Here is a 12,690-nt window from a genome sequence, read left to right as displayed (position 1 = left end):
CGACAGAGGATGAGATGTTTGGATGGCATCAACAATTCAATGGACATGAGTTTGAGCAAACTCTGGGAGATAGTGAAGGACAAGGGAAGCCTGGCGTGCTACAGTCCATGGGGTCACAAAGAGTCGGACACGACAGAGTGACTGAACAACAACACTCCCTCAAAAGCCTATCTTACCACGTCCACATGTGTTAAAACTGTTAGCATCTATGGTGTTCCCTGTGCCTGCCTGTAAGAAACTCCTTCAAAGGTGCCATCTGCCTTAGCATCCTCAGCTCATGGAGCTGAGAGAGGCAATGTTAAGCTGAACTGGACTGCAAGAAAGAGAGTCAAATCTAGAAACTGGGAAACCAAAGGACCCTGAAGATGAAAAACTGCAGGAAACCCACACCATCCCCGGGAACACCTGAATCCTGATGACGTCACTTCCTGGAAAGAGACGTGGGTTTTGCAACCTCTCTGCTACTTGCTTCAGTCAACACAGATCAGGGCTCTCCACTCCAGCCAAGGTCTGCTCTGTGTCCTCCTTGGTGCTCTTTTTTTAAGGATAAACTGCTCCTTCTGCCCCTCCTCCTATGGACTCCTTCAGCTTAAGACAATGAAGGAAAAGGAGCCTTCACGGAAGATGCTGAGTTCACACTTTTTCACTTGGTACCAATGTACTCCAGGCAATTTATAATCAGTGCACTCCAGGCAGTTTATAATCCAGCAAAACACCCAGGCAACTGGCTGAATTTCCTTCTTTTGACCAGTGCTCTGCTCTAATAAAACATGCAGACACGAGCATACACATCCCTAGCCTTTCTAAATGTTCTAGTCCTCTTGTCTTGAGAATTTTATCTTTCTACTAAGTATGATTTCAGAATTCCAGCCATAATATTGCCAGCAAAGAGGTACAATCTACCATTACAACCAAAACGATTAGGAAGATGGCTGGAATATTAAAATGAAATCATGTACAAAGCAGTCACCAACAATGTGTTTTATCGCTTGGAGTCACCTAAGTCCCTGGCAAACGTGGCATTCATTAGTTATGCCTGGTTATTCCTAGCAAAGAGCAAGTTCATTACAAGTTAGCAAATTTCAATTTTACAGCAGGTGTGTTATTCAGAGATTTTTAAAAATAAATTGCTCATATGAGGATAAGCCATATAATTTTATTTTATTTTTCTGTCTGATATAGTAATGAGATATCAAGGGTACATAGACCGAAAGCGACAATTTCCATCTTCTGAGGTAAGAAAATGATTTTCAGACAAACTAATATGATATAAATATGCAATTTTACATGTATGGCTTATGAATCTTGCTTCAGTCATCACATGAGCCCAGAGGGTAATTCTTTCTTTTCTTCATTACTCATTATGTGACCTTGGCAATGATAAATCTTAGTTTCTGCCTTTCTGGATCTATAAAGTGGGCTCAATACCGTGGACGGGAGATAATCACTATATAACCAATGATTCCTCACAACACATGGTCAGATATAAAAGGCTTAGGACGCGCAGATGTATTATTTTGGAGGACTGTGAGAATTTAAGGTCAATTCATCCTTGGTTTGTTATGATCCTCCACCTTTTCAGTAAAAAAAACCCAACAAAAAAAAAAACACTTTTTTGCAGTAGCAGCTCAGAGTTGCCCTAAGAAGCTCAGAATTAATCTAAGTCTAATGATTATTTAAGAAATGATGGACATTGCCTTATTTCTCTGCTTTTATTTCCCCTTCCTGATGATTTCATTGGGTCTCATTTCTTAATATCCTTAACTTTATTTCTGAGCATTTGTTTTTAAAACACTTCAAATGCTCTACACTGGAATGGGTGAGATATGAATAAATAATGAACAAAGAGCGTCTCCCTTTGTCATCAACATAATAGACATGATCTAGGCTTATTCAGGTTTTCTAAAAGACAGATAAGCTGAAGAGCTATAGAAAATGCATTTAACCCTTTTACACAATCCTGAATATAACTAGATTCTTTCTAGAGACCAGAAAGCCTAGTCCTTGACCAGAGAAGACTTGTGCCAGACTGTGCTGGGTATTGCTGAGCTTTCCTTGTGTGTGTGTATGCTCAGTCATTTCAGTTGTGTCCAGATCTTTGCAATCGCATGGACTGTAGCCCTCCAGGCTCCTCTGTGGGATTTTCCAGGCAAAAATCCTGGAGTGGGTTGCCATGTCCTCCTCCAGGGGCTCTTCCCAACCCAGGGATCAAACCTGAGTCTTCTGCATTGGCAGGCAGGTTCTTTACCACTGAGCCGCTGGGAAAGCCACATTTGGGTCCTGGTTACTTTTTGTGTTGGGGGCTGGACGGGGGGCCATCCTGTGTTCTGTAGGATTTTTAGCAGCATCCCCAGCCTCCACCCAGTAGATGCTATCACAACATCCACCCAGTAGATGCTATCACAACAACCCAAAAGGTCTCCAGACTTTCCCAGTGTCCTGTGAGGACTACTGCTTTAGGGACTTCCCTCTCTCCGACTCCAGGGGGCCAGAATATTCTAATATTCTAGAAGGATTCCTAACAGCACGCCAGGGACCCAGAATGTACCAGGAAGATTCCTAATAGCAAAGCAGAAAGGGTAGCACTTCGAAACTGCAGCCCATTATACCAGTACCATTTTTTTTTTTTTAAATAGCATTCACCACCATTCCTTGAGATTCACTTGGCAACAGCAAAGTCCATGCAAAGAAAGACCAAATGGGCCATGGGGAACAAATTAATCTACAAACAACTTCTCAAAGAGGGAAAAAGGAAAGCAAACTATTTTGGAAAAATCCCATGCAATGAGTCAATTGCAATTTCTTTGAGCTTCAAGAGTACACCTCCTCACCTAATTTTCTCTTCTGGGCCAAAGATTCATACACTTTGAAGCACAGGATATCTTTGGGGAGGGGGACAAGGCCACCCTGGTGATTTTTCCGTCTTAAACCCTCCCGGTACCCCCAACAGAGAGACTCAAGGGGAGTATGTGATCCAACCTCCTTAATCACCAGATGTTTGCAATCATCAGAAAGACGTCTTGGGCTGTAACCATTTCTCTGTTCTCCAGCATTCAGTCTCAGAGAGAATTTCCATAACAACATGTGACATGTAGAATGCTTAAAGGCACCAAGCATGACAAGACAAATTACACTCATTTTTCAAGACTCTGCAAGGTGCTGTACTGCAAGCGGGCGGGCTGCATGCTGGGCGGTTCCGGAGGGGCGGTCAAGGCGGGCATGCACTCCATCGCACGCAGGGATCGGGGCGAGGGCTGGCGTGCTGGGGCGGGAGGCCCGCCCGCGGTGGGGGGCTCCCCACTTACCCGCCGTAGGCTGGGATTGGGGGCGGGGGCGCCGCGGCCCGGAAGGTGTTGTACACGGTGCGGCCACGGCCACGCAGGTGCGCCCCTCGGTAGGCGGCCGCGGCCGTGGCGGCTGGATACGGGAAGCCGGGCACTGTGGGTGAGAGGAGAGAACAGAAGGTTCAGATCGCGCCTGCCTCTGGGGGAACCGTTCCCACTCAACACACACACTCAGGACCCTGCTCCCGGTAGGCCAGGGCCGGACACCCACACCCCTTCCTTCCAGGAGTCAGACTTCTAAAGGCAGGCTGGAGGGATGAGACCAAGGTTCAATTCCACAGAGGATGGGTTAACGCAGTCAGTGATCCCTGGGACCAATATCTAGGACAAACACCCACAAACGATTCTTACTAACAGGGGAAATGCTCACTGCATAAACTTAACTTTTTAAAAAGGTAGACTGCAAGATGTGTGTGTGCTGGGTTCTCACATCTGCCTATTAACATGCATACCTGGCCAATATAGGTATTGTGCATGATACATATGTGGATGAACATGCAATATGCATAGGTGTATATGTACACCTACACATAAGTATGTGTACATGTGTAAGTGATTATGTAGAGTGAAGTGAAAGTTGCCCAGTTGTGTCCGGCTCTTTGTGACCCTGTGGACTATTCAGTCCATGGAATTCTACAGGCCTGAATACTGGAGAGGGTAGCCGTTCCCTTCTCCAGGCGATCTTCCCAACCCAGGGATCAAACTCAGGTCAGATTCACCAGCTGAGCCACAAGGGAAGCCTGATTATGTATATATGTGTATATAAAATATTCGTGGGCATTAGTGTGCATATCACACGTATGTGTGCATGTGTGCGGGAATATGTATACATGCCTATTTATATATACGTGCATATGTATATAATGTACAAATACATACATACTTCAATGTGTTCTTAGTTATCTCTGAGGCTAAACTTCATGAGAAAATGTTACTTGTCTACTCATAGCTTTTCTCCACTCTGTTTTACTTTTTTCCCCATATTTTCCTTTAGGTATCTAGGGTTGCTTCTTATTCAGTTGAATAAGTCATGTCTGACTCTTTTGTGACCCCACAGACTGTAGCCTGCCAGGCTCCTCTGTCCATGAGATTACCCACGCAAGAATACTGGAAGAGTTGCCATTTCCTTCTCCAGGGGATCTTCCTGACTGAGGGATAGAACTCGAGTTTCCTGTGGCTCTTGCATTGGCAGATGGATTCTTTACTGCTGAGCCATGGGGGGGGGGGGAGTCTTTATGAGCCTATATTGCTGGTTAAAATGTTTTAATTGAAATATACTGTACCTACAGACAAGTGTATGCATCAGACGTGTACAGACCCCTCATGCTCCTATGGACAAATCACTACTAAGATCCCATCAGCCCCCTATCCATTTACATAGCTTATAAAACCATTTATACAACAACCATAACTACAGAGAAGTATGAGGACTCAACTCTGAAAAAGAAAGTGTGGGCAGGGTTATCTTCCCAGGGGTGGTGGTGTGGAAATTCTCTGAGCCAAGTGACTTGGTCAAGAGTCAGGAGGGAAAGTAAGCCTGATGCTCGAGACCCATTATAATTAACACAGCTTTCTCTGCCTGGGATGCGCTTCCTCCTAGGATGTCTGCAAATCCTAATGCATCAGGTCCATGAAACCTGAGGACATCACCCCACCTTGCTGCTCTTTCTAGTCCCTGAATCACAGGCTCTCACCATGCTGGTCATGCCAGTCCCATCCCACTCTCAGTAGGCACTGTTACCTGCAGTGAATCCCATGGAGGGGATGCTCTTTTAGGAAAATACATTTGGAAAGCCACTGTCCCAGGAGATCTATTAATATATTAGAGGCTCAGAAAGTCTTAAGGTAAGGGAAGTGCGTGCACGCGTGCTAAGTTGCTTCAGCTGTGTCTGACTCTTTTCAACTATAGCCTGCCAGGCTCCTCTGTCCATGAGACTTCCTAGGCAAGAATACTGGAGTAAGTCCAGGTTCAATGCATGATACAGGATGCTCGGGGCTGGTGCACTGGGATGACCCAGAGGGATGGTATGGGGAGGGAGTTGAGAGGGGGGTTCAGGATGGGGAACCCGTGTACACCCATGGCAGATTCATGTTGATATATGGCAAAACCAATACAATATTATACAGTAATTAGCCTCCATTAAAATTAATAAATTTATATTAAAAATAATAATAAAATGGAAGAAAAAGAAATCTAACAAAGAGAGACTCACAATCAGTCCTTAAGATTTGATGTGAGCAAAAAAATAGTCATTTTTTAAAACTGAGCCTAACTAAAATACTCTGTTAATTGAAAATAAACATAGATAAACTATATAAAAAAAAAAAAGAATACTGGAGTAGTTGCCATTTCCTTCCACAGGGGGGGTCTTCCCAAACCAAGGATCAAACCCACATCTCTTCTGTCTCCTATATTGGCAAGCGGGTTCTTTCCCACTAGCGCCACCTGGGAAACCCAAGGGAAGTGCATTAACACCATTAATGCAGCAACCCCAGACTTCATTTCTCCCGGAACTCTAGTTCAAAGAATACCCAGCCTCTCGTGGGTACTGGTCTGGAGAAGAAAATCACTTATTTATTATGTTTACTTCTTCTATTCATCAGCCAGCTTCTTGAGGGGCCCCACCGTATCCCATTCATCCTTGCATTTCCCCATGCATCCCCCCCATGTCAGCAGAAGCCCCCTGATTTTGTCCACAGTAGGTTCTAGATATTGGACACAGTTGATTCTAGATGACTTAAAGACCAGTGAATGAAGCCCTGGGATGTGGTCCAACCAAATGACTGACGGACTATCCATTCTCTCCTTGATCCTTTTTCTCCTCTCACCCTGTTTGCCTAACAGGAGCTTGAAGTATCTCCCATTAGAGAGGGAGACAGGTGGAATGAACAAGAACCAGGATGGGTTTCCTCGTGTCCACAGCCCTGTCTCCCCTGTTCAGTCTCTCTTGGGATTTTAGACAGTGTTGGTAGCAATGTGCAAGGCTGGGAAGGACCCAGCTTCTCTTGGTCAGATAGGAAGATAAAGGCTCAGAGAGGCCTCAGCCCAGGAGGCTCTTTCCCAGAGGCAAGGCAACACATCCAAGCTGCCCTCTCCCAGAGCATGTATTTTGCAGAATTCCTAACCTCTCACAGGGTGTTGTGTGTCATATTATCTTAAAGTTGCCTCTGTCTACATCCAAACAGCCTTCCTCCCTGCCATCATGTTCAAGAGTGGAAGCCCTCCACATACAGAACAGAACAGACAGGTGCTTGCCCAGGGGGAAGGGGTTCAGAAAGGGATAGACAGGGAGGTGGGAGTTAGGAGATGTAAGGTTTTATATAAAGAATGAATAAACACCAAGGTCCTCTGTATAGCACAGGGAACTATATTCAGTATCCTGTGATAAGTCATAATGGAAAAAAAATTTAAAAAGAATATCAGAAAACAGACTCTGTAGGACTCCAATTACTTTACACCATGAAATTTTTTTGCACCTTGTTTTAGGTCCCTGGATATGTTCCAATGTCTCCTAGTTTATAGTCTATGGGAACTTGAATAGAATTTGTATCCTGGTGTTGTGTGAAAATTGTATAAATCTTCATTATGTTGAATTGGTTCATGGTGCTTTTCAGGTCTACTGTATCCTTCTACTCTTTTGTCTATTCATTCTATCAATTTTTGAGTTTGATATGGAAACTCCAAATAAAAATATTAATTTATCTACTTTAAAAAATAATCGTAACATATAGTGGAACTATATGTAATTTTGTTCCGTATTTTCCAAGTCTCTTGTAATTGTGTTATCACGCTTTCATAGTTGAAAAAAAATAAAAGGAAAGAGAAAAAATATTTGTAAAACATATGAAAAAGAATACGTGTGTAACTGAATAACTTTGCTGTACAGCATAAATTACCACAATATTGTAAATCAGCACTTCAATAAAAAGAGAAAAAATAAAGAAAGAGTAGAAGCCTTTCACTCCATCAGCTCCCCTTAGTTCCAGAGTTCTTGGACAGTAGGTTTGTAACTGCATGTCAGCGGCAGGAGGCTGGGGAGGGAAGAAAGTGGAATTTCCCACAGCAGTTATTCCCAATCCTATATTCATGGGATTGCACAGACTGGACTATAACTCTTGACCTGGAAGCTGAAGACAGACTGACTACCCTCTGGAATTCTTCGTGTGTTCTTGAATAGCCAATAGCCAGCCTGTTTCTTGGATTCTACCATATCCTTCTCTGATGATGCTAGTAAAATGCCAGGATGGTAGAACAAAGCCAGAATGATTTTATCTTTCTCTTTATGTCCCAGAAGACCATCCAGGTTATTTCTTAATCTTTTTAAAAAAAATTGTCAGTCAAGACAAATCATATAGCATTACTTAACTCTCAGCTTGCCAGCCCCTCCGCATCCATGTTTCTTAGCTGGTGTTTCAGCTGTGCTCAGTCGCTCAGTTGAGTGTGACTCTTCGCGACCCCATGGACTGTAGCCCTCCAGGCTCCTCTGTCCATGGGATTCTCCAGGCAAGAATATTGGAGTGGGCTGCCACTACCTCCTCCAGGGGATCTTCCCAACACAGAGACAGAACCCGCGTCTGTTGCATCTCTTGCACTGGCGGGTGGATTCTTCACCCCTGTGCCACCTGGGAAGCCCAACTACTATCCTTGAAATTGCCAAGAGGTATCAACCTCAATGGGGAAAGCGGAGCAATCCAAATATCCTAAAAGGCCTAGAGTTGTGAGATAGGAGATGTTGGCTTCAGCACTGGGGAGAAAAGGAACGAGTGAGCCTTTGATTCTAACGCGATCTTGCCACAGTTCAAATATTAAGTTTGCGGAGGAACACCCTGGATTTTGAAATAAAGCAAATGAAAAATTCACAATCTGGCAGAGCAGCTGGTTGCCTGTGTGAGGAAACGCAGTAATTATGCTGACCCATTCATTATCGTTGGCTGCGGCACGGAGTGAGCCAGACAAGATCCCTCTCAGCGACAAGCAGGTTTTACAATAATTCTTGGAGGATTTAGATGTTGAGATAGAACATGAAACAGAAGCTCAGCAGTAGAGCGAGGGGAATGCAAGCTGCTAGAAGGGGAAAGCCAGGATGCTGCTGCGTACCCCTCTTTGCTGCAGGGAGAAAATAGCCTTCTCAATGCAGGATAAGGGATTTGCAGGTCTTCATACCAAGCTCTTTGGGCTACTCCAAGCAGGGCGCATTAAAGAGATTCTGGTTGTTAAAGGAGCAAGGGAAGGACCGCACATCAACTTCCTGGGAGGCCAAGTGCCCTCAGGTAAGATAAGGAGCCACCTGATGCGAAGAGCTGACTCAATGGAAAAAGACCCTGATGCAGGGAAAAATTGAAGGCAAAAGGAGAAGGGGGCAGCAGAGGGGGAAATGGTTGGATGGCATCACCAACTCAATGGACATGTTGTCACTGTTCATATGCTCAGTCATCTCTGACTCTTTGCGACCTCATGGACTGCAGCACACCAGGCTTCTCTGTCCTCCACCGTCTCCTGGAGTTTGCTCAAACTCATGTCCATTGAGTCAGTGATGCCATCCAACCATCTCATCCTCTGTTGTCCCCTTCTCCTGCCTTCAATCTTTCCCAGCATCAAGGCCTTTTCTAATGAGTCAGTTCTTTGCATCAGGTGGCCAAAGTGTTGGAGCTTCAGCTTCAGCATCAGTCCTTCCAATGAATATTCAGGAATGAATTTGAGCAAACTCCAGGAGACAGTTAAGGACAGGGGAGCCGGCAGTCCATGGGGTTGCAAAGAGTTGGACATGACTTAGTGACTGAGCAACCACAACAAATTTTAACAGGGGCTTCCTGTTACAGGAGCATGCATGTAAGCCTCCCAGGTGGATGTCTGCTCAGCTATCCCTTCTTGTTGCCGTCTAGAGCTGGCCAAGGGGTCTCTTCATGAAGTCTCTAGTTAATCACTGTCATTGATGAATATTCCCTTCTCTTCCCCTCTTCTCTCCCTCCCTCCCTCATTCCTGAAACCAAACAGGACCCAGTGGGGCTCCTGGGCACAAAAGCCTTTCTGTGTTTCCCGTTCCTTGATTACAGGAAATCGGCTTCATTCAGCCTCCAAGACTTTCCCTGAGTTCCAACAGGCAGGTTCAAACAGTTGCTAATTAGGGAAGGGAGGGGATGCAGAGACAAAGCAGCAGCAGCCAAGAAACAGCAGTGTAGCCTTGCGGGGGTAGGGTCTTGGATCCTCCTTAAGGGGTACACTTAATAATATCCTTGAGTTGTTTTGCAGATTCTGAAACCCCCACCAGGTGGGAGAAGTTAACTGCATGCTGCCCACCAGCACACAGACCCCAGACCAGTTGGAAATAGAAGATTGGTGATGCTGACTTCCACTTGCTTCACCACCAATCAGAAGAATGTCCAGGAGCTAGTCAGGCTTTCCTCCTCTTTGAACCATTACCATAAAACTCCTCATCACCCCCTCCGGGTCAGGACACACAGTTTTGAAGGCAAAACGCTGTGGCCCTCTTTGCCTGACAAAGCAATAAAGCTATTCTTTTCTATTTCATCCAAAACTCTCTGAGATTGAATTCAGTGTCAAGGTACACAGAATGGATTAGGCATCCATTCCTCCCTCCCTCCCTTTTATTTTGTAATCTCTTTCTGAAGAAGCCTACCCCAAATCTTCCTGGGTGTACTAGCAATCAAGTAACTTGGATCACAGATATGAAGGGAAAGCTCTCCATAGCTAAAATGCAAGCTCCATGCGGGCAGTGTTTTCCATCTGTTCTGCTCTTTGATTTAGGAAATTGCCTAGCACAGCAAGGTATCAGCTACCTAATACTATGCCTGGACATGCTTTGATGATGAACCCATGTTTGTCTCTTTTAAAAGGACCATAACCCTGTCCTTTATAAAAAGCATGCTGCCCAAGATTTGCAGAAATACAGTGTGCAAATAATACATGAGATCTCAGTCATCTTTATAAAAACTGCTACACTCCTGACCCAAAAATAGCAACCAGACTTGGAATATGTGTGATTCTGATGAAAAGGGAGATGATTTGGGTAAATGCTCTGCGCTGGGAATTATTGCCCACCCTCATTCACTTAAATTCACCTTTATTGCTGCACAGCATTAGGGTTTGGAGATTGGTTTCTCGTTCTCAGAGAAGTTGAGCTCAAACTCCCCCCACACCCAGACAGGTGGTACCCATCTGGTCAGTAAAAGGTATTTGGTCACGTTGCTTCTTGCACACAGCCCCACGTGGAGCTCCCTAGCAACCCAGCAAATCTGAGTCTTTATGCAATGAATGTGTGCAACAAGGAACACTGGAAAACAGCAATCCTTATAATCCCTGCCTTGCCTGACTGACAGCTGTGCCTTCTGTGTTTCTTCCTGTCTCCATGAGAGGACATCCCCCCTATGGCTGGCTCAGGACAGTGTGGCTCTCTTGTCTTGCAACTAAGATAAATGGTCAAATTCAAGGGCAAAACACCACAACTGTTTGTCAAGCTTCCTTTAGACCCTGGTGGGATGGTAGGAGCTGATCTATTTATTTTTACTTGCCTACCGGGTCTCCTGGCTTATAGAGCATGGTTAACTGCATATGTGAAATGTATACTTAGGTGATTTGGATATAGGTTAAACAAAACTAAAATGGCTTTATCCTTGAACCATGTAAAAAGAATGTACTGCGCTGTGCTAAGTCGCTCAGTTGTGTCTGACTCTTTGTGACTCCATGAACTGCCGCCCGCCAGGCTCCTCTCTGTCCATGGGATTTCCCAGGCAAGAATACTGGAATGGGTTGCCATTTCCTCCTCCAGGGGATCTTCCAGACCCAGGGATCAAACTCAAATCCTGTGTTTCCTGCATTGCAAGCAGATTCTCTTATCCGCTGAGCCATCAGACTTTCCTATATGTTGCCTATAGCCTAAAATAGGATTGCCCATTCTCAAGGCTCTCATCTTTAAGGGTATAACACTTTTCCATTCACATGGAGATAAAAAGTTGCAAAACAGAGAGTAACATTTGTCTTGTTGGAGGTTTACAGGAATATAGTGATCAGACCTACATGGAGAGTTACAAGAACAAAGGATTCTGACATCAAGAAGCTTGCAACAACCGACCAAGCGCCTCCCTTGCCTTGACTTTAAAAATGCTTTGCTGAAGCCCTTCAGAGAATTCGGGGTGTTTTGAGTCATCCCTCTCCTTGCATCACCCGGCAGGCCAATAAACCTTTCCTGCACCCAAACTCTGACATTTAGGTATTGTTTGGTCTCACTGTGCTTTGGTCACATGAACTTGGGTTTGGTAATAAGAAGACATCTTAATTATGTGTTTACATTGCAGCATGACTTGTCTCTTTTGCTGAAAGTTATGTCATCTATCAATATCCCAGTTCAGGAGTTTTCATGTAGGAAGTGGGCAACACGTGTTTAATAAATCCAATGCAAAAGGCCAAGGGGAAACGCACAATGTCCTCTCCACTACCAAAACAGAGTAAATCGATGCTAATAAAAGTCATTCACCCGTCACCCTGTCCAATATTTGTAAATGCCTCTTTGTTAATTAAAGAACAATGTTTGAAAGAAAAGACACCAAATTAGAGGCATTTCTGAACCCCAACGCTGGAGTTTGATTTTTTTTTTTCTAGTTGAACTTCAAGTTAATAAGCATGTAAACAGACCATCAATGGCAAACAATGGAAAGTATTCAGGCTTCTTCGTGGGTACCAAATAAATCCTTAGTTCTTGGCATGAGGGAGACAAGGGAGGGGGAAAAAAAGCACAGGTTCATTATACTGGAAACGTTCCTTCTTTAACCTGCTCCAGCATGAATCAAAGTGAAAAATCTGGTATCACTGCAATGAAAATTGGATTTAGCTCATAAGCTAAAAATGAGTTTCTCTCCAAGAAAACAGGGCCTGAGCTTCTGGAGCAAATGCCAATTGCACATCTTGTTGACACCTCGACATCCGCAGCCCACCCACTCCCAACCTTCAGCTAGATTTATATCCAGAGCAGAGAGGGACGAGGTTAGCAGAGCAACCGTCTCAGCTCTTAGGAATAAGGAGTTCTCCACCGCTGAACTCAATGAAACGGAAACTTCAGGGATGTAACCAGAGGCATGCTGTGATGTGCTCAAGTATCAAGGCAAATCAACATTTTTAAAGGGAAGATGTGTGGGTGTATCAACCAGACAAATGGGCCATTTACCAAAGTGTCAACTGCTTATTGCCTGTCTCCCCCGCAAGACAGACGCCCCCACCTCCCACCTCCGAGCAGCTTCGAGTTCAATGTATTTACAGCGACGAACGCGTGAGCCCTTCCCTCTGTCTCTTTTACGAATGTGGTGCTTACCTTCGAAAATAAACACAAATGAG

General features: G+C 44.6%; 1 protein-coding gene across 18 annotated transcripts in view; it reads right to left on the bottom strand.

The window, feature by feature from the left end:
* The window catches only part of RBFOX1 (RNA binding fox-1 homolog 1), a 2,439,741-nt gene that overhangs the window by 63,339 nt on the left and 2,363,712 nt on the right, over window positions 1–12,690 (bottom strand). For all 18 annotated transcript variants that reach the window (XM_070779612.1, XM_070779617.1, XM_070779611.1 and 15 more), the window contains one exon: window positions 3,306–3,438. In XM_070779612.1, coding sequence (XP_070635713.1) covers window positions 3,306–3,438 — 133 coding nt within the window. The remainder of the gene's footprint in view (window positions 1–3,305; window positions 3,439–12,690) is intronic.

This window comes from Bos indicus, chromosome 25 (genome assembly GCF_029378745.1).
Source record: "Bos indicus isolate NIAB-ARS_2022 breed Sahiwal x Tharparkar chromosome 25, NIAB-ARS_B.indTharparkar_mat_pri_1.0, whole genome shotgun sequence".
NCBI lineage: Eukaryota > Metazoa > Chordata > Mammalia > Artiodactyla > Bovidae > Bos > Bos indicus.
Note: the sequence above shows the minus strand (reverse complement) of the source record. Positions and strands in the feature narration are given on the sequence as shown.